The sequence below is a fragment of the Netta rufina genome (genome assembly GCF_964035555.1).
Source record: "Netta rufina genome assembly, chromosome: 14".
Classification (NCBI taxonomy): Eukaryota; Metazoa; Chordata; class Aves; order Anseriformes; family Anatidae; genus Netta; species Netta rufina.
This window is the reverse complement of record NC_140137.1, coordinates 15714105-15733475: the sequence shown is the minus strand read 5'-3', so window position 1 is coordinate 15733475 and position 19371 is coordinate 15714105. Positions and strand designations below refer to the sequence as shown.

At 39.9% G+C, this 19371-nt stretch overlaps 1 protein-coding gene across 1 annotated transcript; it reads right to left on the bottom strand.

Moving 5' to 3' along the window:
- Nucleotides 1-768: 768 nt before the first annotated feature.
- GFPT2 (glutamine-fructose-6-phosphate transaminase 2) lies at nucleotides 769-18252 on the bottom strand. The gene is made up of 19 exons (XM_084295079.1): nucleotides 18208-18252; nucleotides 13351-13458; nucleotides 12609-12707; nucleotides 11797-11922; nucleotides 11176-11234; nucleotides 10536-10670; nucleotides 8936-8997; nucleotides 7252-7331; nucleotides 6813-6930; nucleotides 5928-6091; nucleotides 5731-5826; nucleotides 5529-5626; nucleotides 5063-5183; nucleotides 4634-4791; nucleotides 4383-4497; nucleotides 3660-3787; nucleotides 2797-2964; nucleotides 2242-2403; nucleotides 769-1582 (listed from the first exon to the last, which is right to left on the bottom strand). The coding sequence occupies exons 1-19, from the start codon at nucleotides 18212-18214 to the stop codon at nucleotides 1538-1540; spliced, it is 2049 nt and encodes a 682-aa protein (XP_084151205.1). The 5' UTR covers nucleotides 18215-18252; the 3' UTR covers nucleotides 769-1537.
- Nucleotides 18253-19371: the final 1119 nt, after the last annotated feature.

Sequence of the window (19371 nt, the reverse complement as noted above, 5' to 3'; positions counted from 1 at the left end):
AGTATAGGGGTTTTTATTTTTTTTTTTTGTATTCCTGTGACTGTAGATTAGATACTATATTAAATACAAGTTTATGGCAAGCTTTTATTGGCCTAGGAGACAACATTATGTCCGCAAACAAAACATGTAAAAATAAAGACACAGCTTCCCTTTCCAACTACAGATATCTTCCCACGTTCATCTACCTCAAAAGAAGGTAAAATACAAACAAAGGCTTAATCCATTCTGTGATTCTATGCTCATGTAAGGAAATGAATCCAACTCACTGTGTGCAATCAGTAGCTGGTGTGAACTCCAGTAGGAGCTACAGAGACTGTGCTGCTGTACTGCTACGGGACTCATAAAACACTGACGAGAAGTCACCAAGTGCAGTGCTCCTGTACTCATGTGCTTTGTAAAGATGGTAGAAGGGGCAAGCTACCTAAACCTGATGGAGTCTTTCGAAACACAGCTGCTGGAGAAAGAAAAGTAAGGTGTGTCCACCTTTTGTTAACATGAGACCTGTGTCACCCAGAAAGGAAGAGATGAAAGAACTCTGATACCAGGACTCAGATGAGACTGGAGGAAAAATCTCTCCTGCTGGTACCAGAGTACTGCAGTGCTGTATTTGTACTCAGACCTGAGATAAGGAGGCATTAAGGGATTAAAAAAAATAATACAAAACCACCACCAACAAAAAAAAATCAGAAACAAGAAGAATCTATATAATCTTTTCTTTAATTGCATTTTAATTTCATTGTACATACTTCAAACAGAAGTATCATTTGATGAAAGACAGCTAGTTCCCTTATTTTGTTGCACTGTACATGTTAGGCGAGTAAGAGCTGGGTCAGCATACAAAACAAGATGTTGTTCTGGCTTTTCAAATAATTAGTTGAAAGAAACAGGAATTTAAAACATAGCTGGGAATTTACAGCCACAGAACAGCTTTACAAAAGACTGGTTAAATACAAAACAGTCACAAGGGCAGGGAAGCAGAAGCTGGGTGGGAAGAGGGACAACAAATTTCCAGTTTGAGGCTGAAGTAGGAAAAACACTAAAAAACTGTACACAAGTAAGTGTGTCAAGATGCTCAGTATTTACATTCTGAGCATTACCAATGCTACAGATAAGCAACATACTAAAAAAAAATAACTTAAAAAAGCTATACAATTGTACTTATAAATACTTTATCTTTAAAACTAGTTAAGTAGTGTAGGCTAAAAAATGTTCACAGTTACTCTGAAGAGAGCTGTATATATATATTGCACAGTAGAAAAGTTCATTCAGTATACCATGTGTAAACAATTATTTTTATCTTCTCCTTTGGCAATTTCAGGACTTAAAGAAATATTTGCTGTGAGCAAAAGCACTTGGGTAACAAGGCACATTGAAAGCTTTTAAAGCTGCAAGATAAATCATTCTGACACTTGCCACTTAGCACTGTCATTCTCTTTCAAAAAAAAAAGTGTACCTATCAATTCAGAACAACACATTTCTACAAGTATAACTCAGAGGTCTGGTGACAAAAATAAAAAAGATCAGGTGTTCTTTGCCGTTATTCTACAGTAACAGATTTGGCCAAGTTTCTTGGAAAATCCACCTAGAATGAAAAGACAGACTTTCAGTATATGACAGAACCAAAGTGGCATTCTGAACTTGACAGTTCATTCAGTATGCTGGTGTTTTTGTTTTATTTGCTTTAAAAAGTTTTCCTAAGGAGATTTCCTTTATTCTAGAAACATTAACACACACAAGAGATCATAAATCTGCAGACCACAACTCCCTGTTGAACTCATTCTTGCTTCCAAAACCCTCCTAACAAACATACACTGTTTTATGGCACAGGGCATCTTTGCACAGGGGTCATCATTATCAAACCGACACACCTAGCCAGAGTCAACAAATTATGCTGTACGAAGCAGTGAACTATTTTAAATTAAGGTGCAATACCATGTTATAAATTTAGAATTCTGAAAAAGTATTATCTGCATTCTTAACTAATCAAGCTAAGCACACAATCTTTACATGTTTTAGAAGGATAACGTTAAAAAAAAAAAAAAAAAAAAGAGGCTGAAGAATTGGCACTCTTCAGCCACAGTTCTATTACTACCACACCTCTCCTACTAGAGTCACAGTTGAAGCCTGTAACTATCATAGCTCTTTGTTAGGAATGCCATATAAACATGTATCTCGCTTTAGATTGGTAGGAGGAAATTCGTAACTGCTCTGACTGGAGGGCTAAACGTAGAAAGCACTTACATCGTATCCTCTGAGAACAGCCAGGTGGAATGAAAGCAACTGGAGAGGAATAACACTCAAGACTCCTTGAAGGCAGTCAACTGTATGAGGCAGCTCAATGGTCTTGTAGGCAAATTTTGAGCTTTCTGTGTCTTCTTTAGAACACAGAATGATTGGACGACCCTGAAAATAGTTTTACAGTGTTAAGTGAAGAGCTGACATAGAACTCCTTTGCAATATTAGTTCACGACATGTTTGAAAATGCTAAAGTTGCTAATAAAGATAATGCCAGTCTCGCATAATAGCTTTCATCACCCACTGTTGTGTGAGAATTGAATGTTTTCACCTCTTAACATTATACCCTTAGCTTCAAAACTGAAATACATCCGCATGCAATCAGTTGTCACTACTAGTGTTAACCTTTAATGACAAACTGCAGTGAGTGTATAACACTTCATTTACAACTTTTAATTAGAAAAAAGAAAATCAATACATCTTGCTTCTGAAGCACAGTCACCAGAAATACAGTGTGCGCACTTTCTTACTCTACGACATTATATGAGTTAAACAACTTACCTGTCGGGCAGTGACCTGTTGCAGAGCATTCTGGCATTTGGTGAAGCAAGGATCCTTCATTATCACCATAATAACCGGCATTTGTTTGTCTATTAGGGCTAGTGGTCCATGTTTCAGCTCACCAGCCAGGATACCTTCAGAGTGCATATATGTAATTTCTTTTATTTTCTTAAATAAAAAAAACAAATGCCAAAAAGTTATAAGATGACGAATAAAAACTGCAAGAAGCAAAATATCAAAGCTGTACATCTGCCAATTAAATACAGACATACACTATCAAGTTACCGTTTTCAAAAAATCAGCCAAAGGCTAGAACAGACAGGCGTATATGCTGGGATTTCTAGCGGGATGCTGGTGGAAATTGAATTTCCTGATGCCCATGCATTTTCAGTTAAAGAAATGGAGTAACGAACAAGAACTTTTAGGAACACAATGTTGCCTAATGCCATCTAGCTTAAACATTTCAAACGTCTGACAGACAAATATACATCCATTCTACCATGACATTTGAAATATAATTTAGCAGTTTCCTGCATGAGCATCTTACCTGAACATCATCAGCACATTGTGTCTTGTGAGAACATTTTCAAACAGATCAGCATTTTAAATGGTATTAAATTTTCTGTATATAATTACACTCAATAAGCATTGAAATTATTATGTGAAAGAACCAAGAAATTGATATTGAACCCAGGTTCACCTTATGTATGCATTCAGTCCAAAAGGACTAAACGTTCAACATTACAGATAGCAGTTTTACTGCAGTAGAATTAAGTTTTAAAGAAACCTGAGAAGTACACTATTCTACAGAAGCCACAAAAGCTCATTTTAAGTAGAATGCAGTGATTTTGAGAGGTTCCTACCAGAGCTCCTTCCAGACAAGTGGCATAATTATATCCACGACCCATCACCAGCAGTGATCTTTGTTTGTACAGTTCAAGAGCCAAATCATGAATCTTCTCATCCAAGGACAAGACTTCCTTAATCATCTCTATTGGATCACACAAAAAGGACATAAGAAAACTCCATCAATTGGAAAAAAGATTACTGCCTGGTTTGCTTGCAATATGATACTCTAATGATCTATTGTAACAAATATGCTTAACATAATTCAACCGTTAACTACGTATCTGTGCAACTTTGACTGCAGTTTAAATAAACTTTGTCTGGCCTTATTTACAGCAACAAATTTAACATTTAGTGCCTGTGCACACCATTCTAAAGGAAGTTCTGAACATACATTTTAAAGTCAGCTTGAATTAGTTTTGTCTTTATCTATGCCATTTTAAAAGTGAAAGGCTTTACTAATTTTAAATTATCAACTTAAGAGATCAAGGAATATTTCTTAGACAAAACTACCCTATTGAAATCCTGATCTTCCTGCAAGGTTTCTTTTAAGAGTATTTGTAAAACTGGCAATAGGTGTAGAACCCAGTAGTCCATTTTTCATATATCATCTACCTTTCAGGAAGAAGTAAAGAGTGAGACTTAAACAAGAAAAACATTTCTAAAAGAATTTGAGTAATATTTTACTACCCATTAAATAAAATCCCCTATCCCTCCTCATACCCAAAATATCAATATACCTGGCAACGATTTTAGTCCACTAATGATTTCCTGTCTCCTTTTCTGCAAGGAAATTCTGTCTTCAGACATCATTAGGCCAAACATTACAAGAGACACAAATTGGCTGGTATAAGCCTGCAGACAAAATAAAACATTTAGCAGCTAAGTCTGCAGAGTGTTAGCACAATCTCAATTTGAAGTGCTACAATTAAAATTTATATTGGATTACACAGTGGTGAAGTATGGAAGTCAAACACTGAACAACAATTACCTTTGTGCTTGCCACACCTATTTCAGGTCCTGCATTGATATGTACACCACAGTCAGTCTCCCTGGATATCGAGCTTCCAACTGTGTTTGTGATGCCAACTGTTAGAGCACGACGTTCTTTACAATACCTCAAGGCCATAAGTGTATCTGCAGTTTCACCTGGAAAGCATTTACAAACATTTACATCTTAAGATTGACAGAGGGTAGCAACGATTCCAGAGAAGCATAAAATACTACAGAAGTTATTCTGTGTTCTAAATAATTGCATCTACACACACACAATGCAAAATACAGCTGAAAACGAAGTGTTTCAGCACTTGCTCATTGTCTATGTATTTGAATCAAGACTGAAAGAAACTTCATTCAAGAAATATTTTTTTTCCATTTCTCTTTAGCACTCAGTGGAAGATAAACAGCATAAGCAGCTCACCTGACTGACTTATAAAAAAGCACACGTCATCTCTGAACACAGGTGTGTTTCTATCCAGGAAGTCACTAGCAAGTTCCACCATCACTGGTAGTTCAGTTAATTCTTCCAATACTTGTCGAGTCTGTATTCAAGCAGCACACAAAATTTGTTAATACTGCCACCCATAAAAGTCTTAACATCTTATTTGGATTGAGAAATAATCTAAATCAAGTCTTAGTTTAAAAAGATAGATAATTAGAGCCCACCAGTGATTTAAACACTGAGACTAAAAAAGTTAATTTCTAGCATGGTAGGTAACAGCACAGGAGCTTTGATAAAGAACATGGCACAGAGGAAAACTAAACAAATGAGTACAATCTCTCAATGAAAGGCAAAGTTTGTACCACAAACAGAAAAGCAGATGAAGAGATGTCTAAAAGCCCCAAAGCTAAAATTCTATATGCATTTCTGTTAAAGCTGAACATACAGCTACTGCAGCATGATAACTGGTCCCACAGCCAATAATAATCAGTCTTCGGCATCTTCTGATTTCTTTCAAATGGTCCTTCAGGCCCCCCAGCAGAACTGTAATAAAACAAAAGCAAAAATCCGTGATGTTATTTCATTTTCTAATTAGTACGTTTAAAATTTGTAGGCTTAGTGCAACTTGAATGCCTGTTCTGACTTACCTGTGCTGCTCTCAAAATTCACCCTGCCTCTCATAGTGTTGACAACTGATTCCGGTTGTTCAAAGATTTCCTTCTGCATGAATGCACTGAAGTTACCTATACAGAACAACATTGCACGGTCATGCTTATGCACATGGTTTGCTGTTTGAGGTCTATTACAAAGAGAACTTTACTCTTTTACAGCTGTTTCAACCCACCCTTCATGATTTGCTGCAACTCCATCTGCAAGGTTTGGATGGCCCTGGAAGGATCATCACTAGCTGAACGCTCGAGACGGTGAATTGAAAGCTTCCCATCAGTTACTGCTGCAATGTCATCATCTTCTAAGAAAATTACTCTGTTGGTATGTTCAATGATAGCACTATAGAAAACACAGAAGCAAGACAATCCTGACGTTTTAGTTAGAGCTGATAGCAGCATTCCTCACTGAAATTAAATTATGTCCTATCATACTTCCAGACTCACTTCTCTCTTCCTTTTGGACATAACTACAAATAGAGCCATCTTAAAGGAAATGGCTCCATCTGCTGCTCCTCCTGCACTCTCACAGGAACCTGGAGCAGGAGGCTCGGGAGCCACAGCATCTCACATCAGCCAATTAGTGCTGATCTGATCTTATTTGTCATGATCTCTAGCAGATCCCTGAGGTCACGAACATGTTCCTGCTACAAGTGTGTATCCAATGCCCACACTCCTGCTACGTTTGGAACCACACCGCTATTTCCTCCTCTGATATCCTAGATAGATGGATTAAAATGCCAAAACCCAAATTAACCTATAGTCTGCCCAAATGCTTGGCTGATAGCGGCTATTTGTACCCACCTTCCCTTCCTGCACTGTATATTTTTCATAGAAGGCAAAGAGGTTAGTAATTAGCAGATATCATACCAGATACTGTAAACAATTCAAATGCTGATGTCAAGATTCCACATTTTTAAACTGTGGGCTTTATGAAGTAACCTGGATAAGAAGCTATTCCATCAGAACACAACTGTGCAGCGGCATGACAGCGTAAGATTTCCAGAACCACCTCAATTCTAAGCAAAAACAATGCTTTGAGAGAAGGTCAAGTACTTTAGTACCTTGCATCTGAAGCAAAGAAAAATTCTACTGCCTTATCCCCAACAGCATGAAGGCAGGTAGAGCTGTCCAGTCTTTTCATTCGTGAATTGCACATGTTCTTCACATTCTCAATGTTGCCTGTTAAATTAAAGAAGTGAGACATTTTAAATGGAAAACCAGACCTGTTCAAGTTAGACATTACAGACTATACAGGTTAAAGGTATCACTGTTGCAAAGTTACACAAATGCTTAAAGGATCTTTGGGGAGAGAAGGGACAGGGCACTTTTACATGAAAAACACATTCAGTAGTGTAAAAGTAGAATACCCTCAGCTAAGAAGCTATTTGGGGCAGCAGCTGGTAGTTTTATAGTACAGAGATTAAATTAATCTTGTTTCTAATCAAAAAGTAACAATAACATTAGCTTTTAAAAATAATGTAATTGGTTTTATCAACTTACATGTTCTATATAGAACAGGAATCTGTTCAGTGGAGAGCTTGTACTTGCTTCTCACCCCAATGAGCAAAGGACTCCCTCTCCTACAAAGAGAAAACACTGAAGTTTAGACAGAGAAGTCAAAGAGCATCTGTGAAGTTGAAAGACAACATCCCATTCAGCTTCCTAAATGGAATGATCCTTCTCAACTCTGATCCTAAAAACATCATATGACAGGAATTATATAAACTTGACTTGTTTCTATAAGACTCTCCAAATTTTATTATATGGATAAGTGCCATATGCTTATGTGAATCTTTCCCAATGATCTACCACCAGGTAGAGGAAAACATCTATGAATTGGTTGTTTTCCTTCCAGTAATAAGGAAACAGCTTAGCATAGGCACCATTTTGAATACCATTAAAAAAAAAAAAAAAAAAAAAAAACTCACTCTGACTCTAAATTGAGGCAATTAGCCCTATCACTCTTTACTATTAAAATGCTGTTCCACCCTTTAGTATTTTAAACTCAGAACTGTCAACCTCACAGATCTCTGAAACAGTGAAATAAAGGCAATTTTTTAATTATATGGGTCATGTGCCACATAAACAGCTTATTAAAAATAAATAAATCTCATTGGAATAAAAGAGTAATACATTCCCTCGACACCTCAGATTACAAGTTTAGCTCTTCTTAATCCCCTCACTCCTAAACACCCAAACCTGAACCACACATAGAATAGTTCAGTTCAGATGTTCTCCAGTTAGAATGATGGTACAGCTGGCTTTTTCGCAACGTTAATAGAGTCCCATTTTAGACCACAGAAGCAATAGGCTTTTAGGTTACAGTATAAAACAAGCTTTATTCCCACTATTACTTCACTTGCTACTTTAGTGTCTTTACATTTCCTGTGAGTTTTTTCCAAATATAAATAGAACTAGAACTCACAAAGCTCATAAATGCTATAAAAACTATAGAATGTTATTTGTATAACCTATCAGTATGATGGGATTTCAGCCAACCTGAACATACCCTCAGTATTTATTCATAATGAAAGGTGGGTGGTTGGACTTGATGATCTTAAAGGTATTTTCCAGCCTAAATGATTCTGCAATTCTATGAAAAACTATACCAAACCCTTTCCCTCCCCTTTTTGATAAAGTAGAAATGCTACCAGACTCTCAATACAACTTTAGAAACAGAAGATATACTGAGCATCTCCATTGACACACTACAATATAAAAGGACAGACTACAGGAATGAGTTTGTCAGTGGTAAATTCTTCCAAGAATGTCATTTGGATGACTAAAAGCGTATTTGTGTGAATAGAGAATACATCATCCGGTTACTTTTCACTGTTGTGTTTACATCCTCAAAGTCTGTATCTAATTTAGTAAACAAAAGCAAGTTAAAGATGACAGAATCAACAAAGACCTCTGCAAATTCTGTGTACAGTCAGTACAGCTCAAATTAAGTTATGTTTAACAGCCAGTTGAAGAGAGGCTCAGCAGAACTTTACTGTGCTTCAGAAGGATTCTACTGACATAGCTATCTACCTTCTGAGATTTAGTTAATCACAAACTTCTATATTTTTTTAAATAAGATACTGATGTTAAAGATGTTTACTGACGTTTAAAGAGACGTGAGCTTTTCTTTTATATATACCCAAAATGGCATATAATATATTTAAAATGGACTTTTACTAACCTGGTAGCAACAGCTTCACCTGGGTAATGGATACTCTTGAAAACCAATGCAAAAGCACCTTCCTAGATACCATGGAGACAGAAGAGAAAAAAATAAGTCCTAAACAACTTATCTCAATTAGTTGTGCCTCATATAACCGGGGCCCCCTCTTCCTGAGAAGGCTCCAAAGGAAAGCTCTGCACTACTATCAGGAATCTCTTCCTGAAAGGCAGACTGCACCTTTAAAAGGAATTGTTCGTGAAGCAGAACAAGCTAACATACAGACACAGTGCAACAGCTGAAAGATCAGGAAGCCAGCACTTAGGCAAGACACTTAGCCTCTTTTTATAAATAATAACAATACCTTCCTAAGTAGGGGTTAAGAAAATCTCAGATGTATAATCAAATGAAAATTGTATAGATGCATAATAATGAAAATCGTGTTACAAATTTACTTTTAGTAGGAATATGCACATAGGTTTGCCTCCTTGTGCATTTTAAGCTAAGATTTTGAAATTACTACTTCTAGTTTAAGCAGCAAAATCTTATTAGTGCATTTACCCAAACAAAACAATGCACACAATTCAAAAACCCCAAATCCACAGTGCACAAACAAGAGCAGGAACATACAATAAACAACTTGTATTCACACAAAACTCACAAGTATTCCAGAAGCAGAAACAAAAGCAGAAACAAAAGCCCTCCCATCTTGCAAACAGAAAAGAGATGGTAATATTCACTCCCCTTACAGAGACTCTGGTCTGAGACTACTCTGCACTTGTTCTGTGGCCAGATGAAGCCACCCTTCCCCTCAACTAGGCTGGTGCACCACTATTCCCTCCTGACCCACAAAGGCCTTCCTTTACTTCATGTGTATTCCAGCTCTGCTCTAGGGAGAATACTACAGAGCTGCCTTAGAGAGGAGAAAGGGGAGGTGAAAAGAGTGTAAGAAACTGCAGGAAGGGGAGGAAAAACATCTGCCTGGATACTGGGGAAGGAAACAAAGCAAGCTTTCTCCAAGTTTGCAATGCATCTGTCAAAGATCTAAGTGTTCACATACTAAGTAACAGTAGATTCCCACTTCACAGTTTGGGAACCAGCTAAGCCACGAATCAGTACAGCTTGTTAGATCTATTTCCAAACATGGGAGTCAAAGCATATTATGAGACAAACTTGAATCACAGCACTGTTTTAACATGATCAGAATAGCCTTTGAGAGCACACTGCCCTTTATGAAAGATACCAAGCCCCAGAGGCTCCTACAATATATTTATCTTTTAAACTAAGCTGCTTCATTCAAAACATCTGTTAACTTCATTCTTAAAAAAACAAACAAACAAAACAAAACACACACACACACCAAAACTACCCACCAACTTCTAATGCAATTTAAAATTTTGCATTGAAAAGCTTTTGAATTTTCCAAAATTTTAGTCTCATTTCTTGGTCTATTGAGCACCATTTAGAAGCCAAAAACTGTTATCTGCAGCACCTTCTAAGGAACCCTGCAGAGAATCCAAAGGCAAAAATGAAGAATCCTAATGAACCACATAGTTAGCTTATACTTTAGTACTCGGGAAAAAAAAAAAAAAAAAAAAAAAAAAGGGAACTTCCCACTTACCAACTGTTGAATAACTCTTTCTACCAAGGCTGAAAAACTGGTGTCTTCACTCTCTCTGTTGTCATACATGTATTTGATCAATTTGGGGATCGTTTCTGTATCTGTTTCAGATTCAAATTCGTAGCCTTTGCTCTCCTAAGAATATTAAATAGGAAAGTAAGAGGCGTTTTCATCCTCAGGCAAGAAACACTTCGTCTGTCTCCCACCAGAAACTGCACAGTAAAACAGGCTGCTTGGAGTGCTACATTGGACAGGTGCACATATATATATGGATATTTAATATACATATCACTAAAAAGTATAAAGACTTCTCCTGTCATAGGACAAATGTTTCAGAAACACTTTAGTAAGACTTGCTTAGCATCTTCAAGCAATGAGGGACAGGAGGAAGCCCACTCCACATGCACTTTAAACCAGTTTGAACACAGTGCTACTCTACTCAAAGTACTTTGCATTTAGGATTACAAGAACATATTACTCTTTGCCAACTCTTGAGTATCTTTCTTAAGCAGATTCCTTTACACTATTTTACAGCTGACATAAGAAATTTGAATTCAGGTTCTAACAGTCCTGAAAGACCTAACATCACACAGTGGAGTATTTAGTTTCTAGTTTAAAAAGTAAGTTGCCACAGACTCACCAAAAACTTTCTCAGGTCCTTGTAATTTGTGATGATCCCATTATGGATAACAACAAATTCTAAAAGATAAAAATAGACATAACGTAAGTAACATATTAAAATTAAGATATCTAACCAGAACACAGAATTAGAGAAAAATGGCTTATAAGTACACTAGGAACCCGCTGATACAGCTTTCAGACCTACAGTTTATCATAACATTCACAACAGAAAGCAGAAGATTGGGAGTTTTGAAGGCATACAAAGGTAGAATACACCCAGTAGAACAGCACCAAGACAGCACTCAAGAGAGATACGAAATGAAATCTCCTCTTCCCAGCCCAGACAATATTGATGCATTTAGTTTCTTGGAATCTCAATTTTTTAAAACAAAAATGTAGTCCTTTGACTAATTTGCATCCATTTTCAGAGAACAGACCTCATGAGTCTTTTACAGTGCTACGCTAGCCTCAGAAGAGGCTGTTTTATTGTGTCTCTAACCTAAGCAGAATGGTAACAGCTTAGCCCTAGTATACAATATAGATAACCTCTCTTCTTACTTGCATTTGGGTATATGTTGTACTATGGGAATTCAACTGTTTCAAATTCATACCATTCCAAAGCGCTGTGGAAAATACATACCATTTCCTTTATCTGATCTCTGAGGGTGACTGTTTATTGCACTTGGTACTCCATGGGTCGCCCAGCGAGTATGAGCAATTCCAAAATGTGTTTCAAAATCTGCTTTTGAATCTAAGCCATCTTGTTCTATGGACAAGAAATTAAAAAAAATAATATATATATATATTTAAAGTTGAGTGAATCTCCCTCTCACACTCACACACATGCACAAAATTATTAGAACTCTAAGAGAATTCTTGCAGCAAAAATCTAAAAGTTATCTTCTGGCTTCCTTTAAAACCATTTGCTTACTTGACATTACACTTCAGACAGTTCAAGTGACTGTGATTAAAACTTTGTTTGCCAAGACTCAAGCATTCTCAGCCAATACCAACAACTAGGCCAACAGACCACATTACTACAAATTATAATATAAACTTATTAAAACACAACTTCAGTTCTTCACAGATGGAAGCATTGCATAAAGCAGATTGTGATGACAGCCAGCTGCTTAAGTGCTCATAAATTCTGTCAGAGTCCATGTTCTGACATTTCAGCTACCAAACACAGAAATCATCTGAGTAAATCACCAATGGAGCCCAGGTCTTGAATACAAACAACCAAATGAGGGGGGAAGTAGACCAATAATTTCACAGCACCATATCTGAAGACCAAGCTTGCTTTTTAAGTGCAGAACTGGGGAGCATAAATTGTTTAACTGCAGTTATTTCTGCAATAAAACCATAACTGTAAATTTCATGGTCTTTCTGCTGAGATGCAGATATCGGCTGACTGGGTAGCCAAAGTAAAGGGGTGTTTTTTAAGACACTTACTGTACAACTCTTCTTCTAGGGCCTTTACTTTTCCTCTTTTCTTGACCAGTTTGATGAACCTTTCTTTGTCTTCATTATTATTTCCATCAATTGCCACTCCTGCAATACAGGACCCAATCACAAGTGTTAATTGAAGCATGAAATACGTCATCTAAAAATGGCTGAGAAAATACAGACAAGCATATACAACTGTTATTTGAAAGTTATCCTTCAAAGAGATGTACTTGAAATCTGTCACTAGACCTGTGTATGTTCAAATGACATTATTCAATTTCAAATTGCTATTCAAATCAAACGAGATAAGTGATTATCCACTGCATAAACGAAAAAAATACAAGACAGTTATCTCAAATTTTGCTTGAGGACACACTGATGTATTTTGTCTGGTGAAATCAGCAAGCTCAAAATATAAGTTCAAGCATCCTCATCTTTCCACTAGGATTTACATACACACACAAAAATTGAGGCACAAACTACATGACACTGCAATGAAAGACTTCTTCCTCACACCCTGTTTACTTTGCTTGTATGTACTAAACTTCAATCACCACCTGATTACAGAGCTGCACACCCAATTTCAAGTCCTGAAGAAAGCTGAAAGAAGATCCAAGAATCAAGGTAATTAGTACTGATCATTCAAAATGAGGGATTAAAAATAAAACTTCAAGATGAAGAAGCTGAAAGTCACAAAAGTAACATAAGTAGCTATTGGTTGCTAAAATTAATTTGTTAATTTAGATACCTGCAGAGTCGTATCCTCTGTATTCCAGTCTCTGTAATCCTTTTATCAGGGTTTCAAATATTTCCTTTCGAGTCCGAGGTACTCTGTAGTTCAGATAAGCAAAAATTCCTGTTTAAGGAGAAAAAGGGAAGGGGGAAAAAAGAAGCGACATTTTTTTTGTTAGTTTGTATCCCTTCAAACTCAATTTAAAACTCTTTACTTATTAGCATCACAGAGAGGTCTGAGAAGGATGCCACCTCCCATTTAGTACAAATCTCGCTAATGGGTTTTTAAGTTGAAAGAGCTCAAATACAATAAATGAATCAGGACCATCATGTTGATCAAGCAAACACAAGCTTTCCTGGCTGGTTTCACTCGTCTCATATTACCCACCAAGAGTTAAACAGTTGAGAGAGCTTTAAAAAAATCTACTTTTAATGAAAACCACAGCTGAAAATGGAAACATTATGATCTATTTCATATCCCAATCTAAAACTAGACATTTAAAGAAGGAATATATTCACCAGTTCTAACACAAGGAGACTTTTGTAATCAAAGTCACGGCCCCAAATACCCATGGGTAGGTACTAGGCACAACATCTATTTTTGAAAGGCTCCAGCCTAATCTGGCATACAACAGCCACTTCAGCAGGAACAGAATACAGAAGCCAATATAAAGAAAGGGCAGAAGTCAAAAGGATAGGACAACAAAGGAAAGAAACAGAAGACACAGAACAGGCTCACCCAAAAACCAAGCATTCACCCTTTGTGCTGCCTCAACACAATGCTGCCTGCCAAACCCAAGGCAAAGACATAAGATCCCTTTGCTTGCCCCACATTTCTCAGGTCAGCTTTTACAGAGGCATCACAGGAAAGGCACGAACTTGCTCCTCGCCTACTTGGCAAACAGAAAGCCTGAAAGAGTCTGCAAGTCTGATCTCTCTTCTCTTCAATAAGCTAGTCATCAACCAAGAAGTGGCTTTTTGAGTTTTTGGCCTGTTTCCCCTCCCTTCACACACTTTTTTTTTTTTTTTTGAAGGCAAGAGTACACAAGCATTTTTCTGAAATGGAGTTTGGGAGATGATGTTGTATCTTTAGAAAAGGTTTAATAAAAAATGGTCACCTTCAAGGAAAAACACAATCATTTCTTTCTTCTGCCTACTACGCTTCCTTGGGACTTGTGCATCTATAAGGACGAATTATGCCCTGTTATTAACCCCTGTAAATCTGTATCCCAGTAAACCAGACAAGTCTAACTGCACTGTTTCAAGGATTTCTCCAAGCAGCAAGCGAGGACTGGAAACTAAGTTTGCAAAAGGCAGACTTGAAGAGCTCAACAGATAAGCAGTTCAGACAAGCATTTTAAATAGAAAAAGCCTTTGTTTGAAATTCAACACCCTTTTCCCCCTCAATTAGAGCTTTGGAACTGTAAATGGTTGTAGTGAAGAAGCTGTTACAACGATACACCAGTAAATCATTGTGCTTATAAATATTGCCTTGAATTTGGTACTCCCCGGTTTTAAGCCATTAATGCTGCTGATCTGACAGTGAGCCTAAGAGACTATTCCACTGGTCTCTGGATTTATCTTGGAAGGATTAAAGGCTGGTAAATGCTTTTCTGCTAAGGAAGTGAGATTTACGAGGAGCTTCGCCTAATTACTTCTGGAGTGTCCAACATTAATGGAGATATTAAGACAATAGTTGCATTTAAAGAGGTACTTGGGAATTCGAACAGCTAAATACTGTTCTTCATCGACGCTTTGAAAAATAATGCCTCCAGTTATATAAAGCCACCTTAGACTGAGAGCTTGTTGATCATTTTTCCAGACAGACATTTACCGTTCTCTGGCACTAACCACGAACCTCAAGAGCAGCATTCTTCAATACAAATTTCTCAACATCATTCCAAAACATTGCTACACACCTCATTTCAGACCCAGCTATACTTTCTAGGCCAGATTTCACAATGTATTTAAGATGCATCAGGCTCATGTGTTCCATGTGGCATCTCTGACTACACCGAGCTCCAGGAAAAACTTTCCTTCGGGACTGTCCTCACAATACTACCAGTGTGCTGGAATTGTTAAAAGGATCCTTGTTTCTAGGGAACTGTAGCTGTGCTTCCACACACGTGAATTAGGAGACTCAGAAGTCACCAGCGGCTGTTACAATGAAAGCAATAGCTGGAGCCTGACTTCTTAAGAAATGCACTACAAACTCTTCCAGTTAAAGGAAATAAATCTTGCTCTCAGCACCTTTTCTCCAGTATTGCTCTGTTTCATGATTTTCCTGCTTGCGTATTTTTTTCCCCTACTCAGTCATCATTTTGCCTAGATTTAAAGCACATTGCTCAACTCACAGAGAAACAACATTTGATAAAAGTGTCCTGTAGCTTCCTTCCTTCTGGAAGCAAATCAGTGCAACTGAATCTTAGCTGAATCATATTCATGATAACAGAGGTTTGTGATGTAAGTAAGTTCCCTTATAGCTGCCTCCCCAGGCTATCAGATGCCATTTCCAGAGCTTGCTTCTCCCCTCCCCAGTAAAGGCTCAAGTACTCATTTGGCTCACCTTTAGAATCAGACACTTAAAGCAGGGTTGTTAAAACACTGGTACAGACAGCTTTAATGCAGCACAGACACTACCAGCAAGGCTCTCCCCTGACATGCATATCAAGACTTCAAAGTTTCCCCTTCCCCTTTCAGTATTGCAAGCTGAGTGTCACAAAGAGGGAGGGAAAAAGTTCACTGAGTATATTTGTGAGAAAATTCTACAAGAATACATGCAATTGCAAGATTTCACCAAAATCAAGAAGGGGGCAGCCTATACTTGAAGTTTGAGTAAAATTAATTTATTTTTTAAATAAAAGGGTGCTTCTGTCGGAGTAAGCACATTGTTGATGCCAGAAACTTACTTCTGAGAAACTCCCAGACACAACCTCATATGCTGATAAAACATTTCTTTTAAAATAGATAATCTAGTTTTAAGAATAAAAAATAAGAATACTTCACCCATTTGTTTAAACTCTGCATAGCTTTGCTGTACTGCCTTTGTATGTGCCAGTGTGATAACATCTCAGCTTTGTTGCCTAAAGAGCATGCATATGTCAGTACCTAATGACCTATGTATCTTCAAAACAGTGAAAAGCAGTTTTAGACCTTCATGTGCTACCTGAAGTCAGAGAAAACACGGGACACGTTTCTTTGAAACCTGAAAAGACATTTTTAAAAGTTTAAAACTGCTAATTGCAACGTCTGAAACTCCTGTACTTCCTACATCATGGCAGGGGTCGCTGGAACTAGATGATCTTTAAACGATCCTTACAATGCAAACTATTTTATGATGGTATATTCAGCATAGTAAGGGAGATATGGGATCACTTTCTTGTTAAGAAACACCACATTAAATTGGCTCAGATTTCAGAGTTTAGGAAACAGACCAGCGATTCCCCAAGACTTTTTTTTTTCCCCCCCTCAGTAACATTTTAGTCCTAACTTTCTCGTAACATTTACTCATTTTGCTGTTGCTGAAGGTGGCGGATCTCCAGCCACTGACAGGCACAAACCAACACTCCTCTCACTGTGCTTTATGAATTACTGCCTTCTGCCATTTCACACTGAGTCAGTAACTCCACCCCAAGCTGCCTGTTTCACCAAACTCATTCACCAGCGTTGACACCCTCGTTTCCCAATCAATATAGGGCTCACATGTGCCAAACTCTTGATATCGTCATTACACATCTCACTGTTTAGCACTTGCAACCGGTACCTTTGGTTTGCCTAGGCACTGGGCCAAGCCTCTCACCTGAGGGGGTTTTGTGTAGAAGGCACTGGGTTTTTTTGGTGGTAGCGACAGGAGTCACGTAGGCGCTCAAACAGAACCATCTCCTGTTTCCATTCAAGTGAAAGAGGCTTGCTAGACCGCCTGAACTTTTTGAGGTTACAATCAAAGAGGATGTGGAGGCAGGGAAGAGATAACTAGCTCGGGACATGCATTTTTGGGAGCAGTAACTCAACTCTTTTTTCAGTCGGGATCTCACAAAGAAGGTTTTGTCTGTGACTGCTAAAAAGTACAAGGGGAGATTTTTCTCCTTTCAGCCAAAATATCCTCCCCGAGAGGAAGTTTCCGTGAAGGAACAGGTAAAGTTTTACTACAATTTCACGGAATATATTGCATTAGCAGCCTTTGAATCCCTACTTTTTCACCTCGCCCAAAGCATCTCTCCAACAACCGCACACGTGATGCGGCCGTTATCTCCGCTATCTCATCTTTACGAGATAAGGGAAGGCGAGTAAACTCATCCGCGAGGAACTAAGCTCCTTCACAGCCTTTGTTTGAAAACCACAAACTCTCCCTGCCACCGCCGTCAGTCACGGCGGAGCCGCAGCCCCGGGGCTGGCGAGGGCAGAGGCACCGCGCCCAGGGCTCCGCACCAGCCCCGGCGGCGATGAACCGAGGGGAGGCACCGGGGGCGAAGGCAACAACGTGGCCGGGACCCTCCGGGAATAGGCAAGGAGCCTTTGCTGAGCCAGAGATCACAGGACACAGGCTGGGCAGCGAGCTGGCTGCCTGCCCTCGGAGGAGCGAGGAAGCGCCACCTTTACCTGCCGTTACCGCTCAGCCCCTTCCCCACACACACACACACAAAATGGACGCAGAGGGGCCAGCTCCCGAACAAAGCCTCCGCTGCCTCACACCCCGCGGCTCCGGCACGGCACAAAGCAGCTCTTATCCCGACAGAAATCGCGACCTGCCCCCGGGGACAACGCGCTTTGCCCGAGCGACCCCCACCCCCATCACCACCGCGGCTGGGGAGAAGCCGCCGGCTCCGTCCCGCACGAAGGACGGGGGCTGCCCGGGGCCGGCCCCGTCACTCACCGCACATGGTGGCTGCTCTCGACCCGTCCCGCTACCAGCAAAGGCGGCCTCGCTGGGGGACTGCCGCCGCCCCGCTTCTTATAGCACTGCCGGGCCGGGCCGGCCCCTGCCTCCCCTGCTCAATGGGCGGGGAGCGGGCGCTGGGGCCGCTCCGCCCGGGGCCCCCCAGCGGGTGGGTGCACGGCGAGGGCAGAGCCCGGCCGCGGCCCTTCGCGTCCTGCCCCCAGCACGGCCCCGCCCGGTTCCCTCCTGCCGGGGGCCCGGGGGGCTCGGCCGGGCCGCTGAGGGCTGGGGGAGCCCCGGGGTGGGCGCACGGAGGAGGCCAGGCAGCAGCGCGGCGGTCCCTCCTGTCAGCGCAAGGGGCTGGGGAGCTCCTCTCGCGGCTTGGCAGTGGGGGGTGTCCCCCATAATCGAGTGTTTTCGGTTAAAAACACACACCCACTGACCAGCACATGCACCTGGGTTAGTGCCCAGCCGGGCAAGGGCCAAAGGCCAGGGCTATCAGCCTCCATCAGCCACTGAGGATTCCCAGCAGCAGTTGACCAAACCCCCAGCCACTCTGCACAGTCCTTTTGCAGTCACTTTCCTCCCTTTACTTTGTGAGAAAAACCCTACAGACTGGCTACAACAGCCTCCATCCGCTTCTGTCCTGGGCTGTGCGCTCCTTTGGGATGAATGTGGGGAGGGTGTGAAAGGCCCACAGGGCCAGGCCAGCCAGCACTGCTCACAGGCACCTCAGTGCAGACGTGACCCATGCAGCAGGCTCGAGCTTCGCCTTCTTCTGGAGAAACTTGTGACCTCTTATCTCAGGAAGCCTCTTCCGAGCAAAGGAATGGGAGCGATGACTGACGGAGCGAGTGCCTCAAAGCGTGTTGCTGGGGAAACCGCAGCACTTTTGCTCGCAAAAGTAGCTCAAGCAGCTGTCGAAACAAACATGACTTTTTAAACTACATAGCTTTGTGATGTTTCTGTCTGATCGTAATAACAAAAGGAAAAGGGAAAGTAACACAGAAATACTTCACAGAGATAACCCTAGCTACGCCTTACATAGTTGCTGAAATTCAAGTGCAAGGCATCCTATTTAAAATAGAAAGTAAGAGTTCATCTTATCTTGTAACTTCTGTAGTAGTTCATTTTTACTTAAATGAGTGATTCCTTCAAACT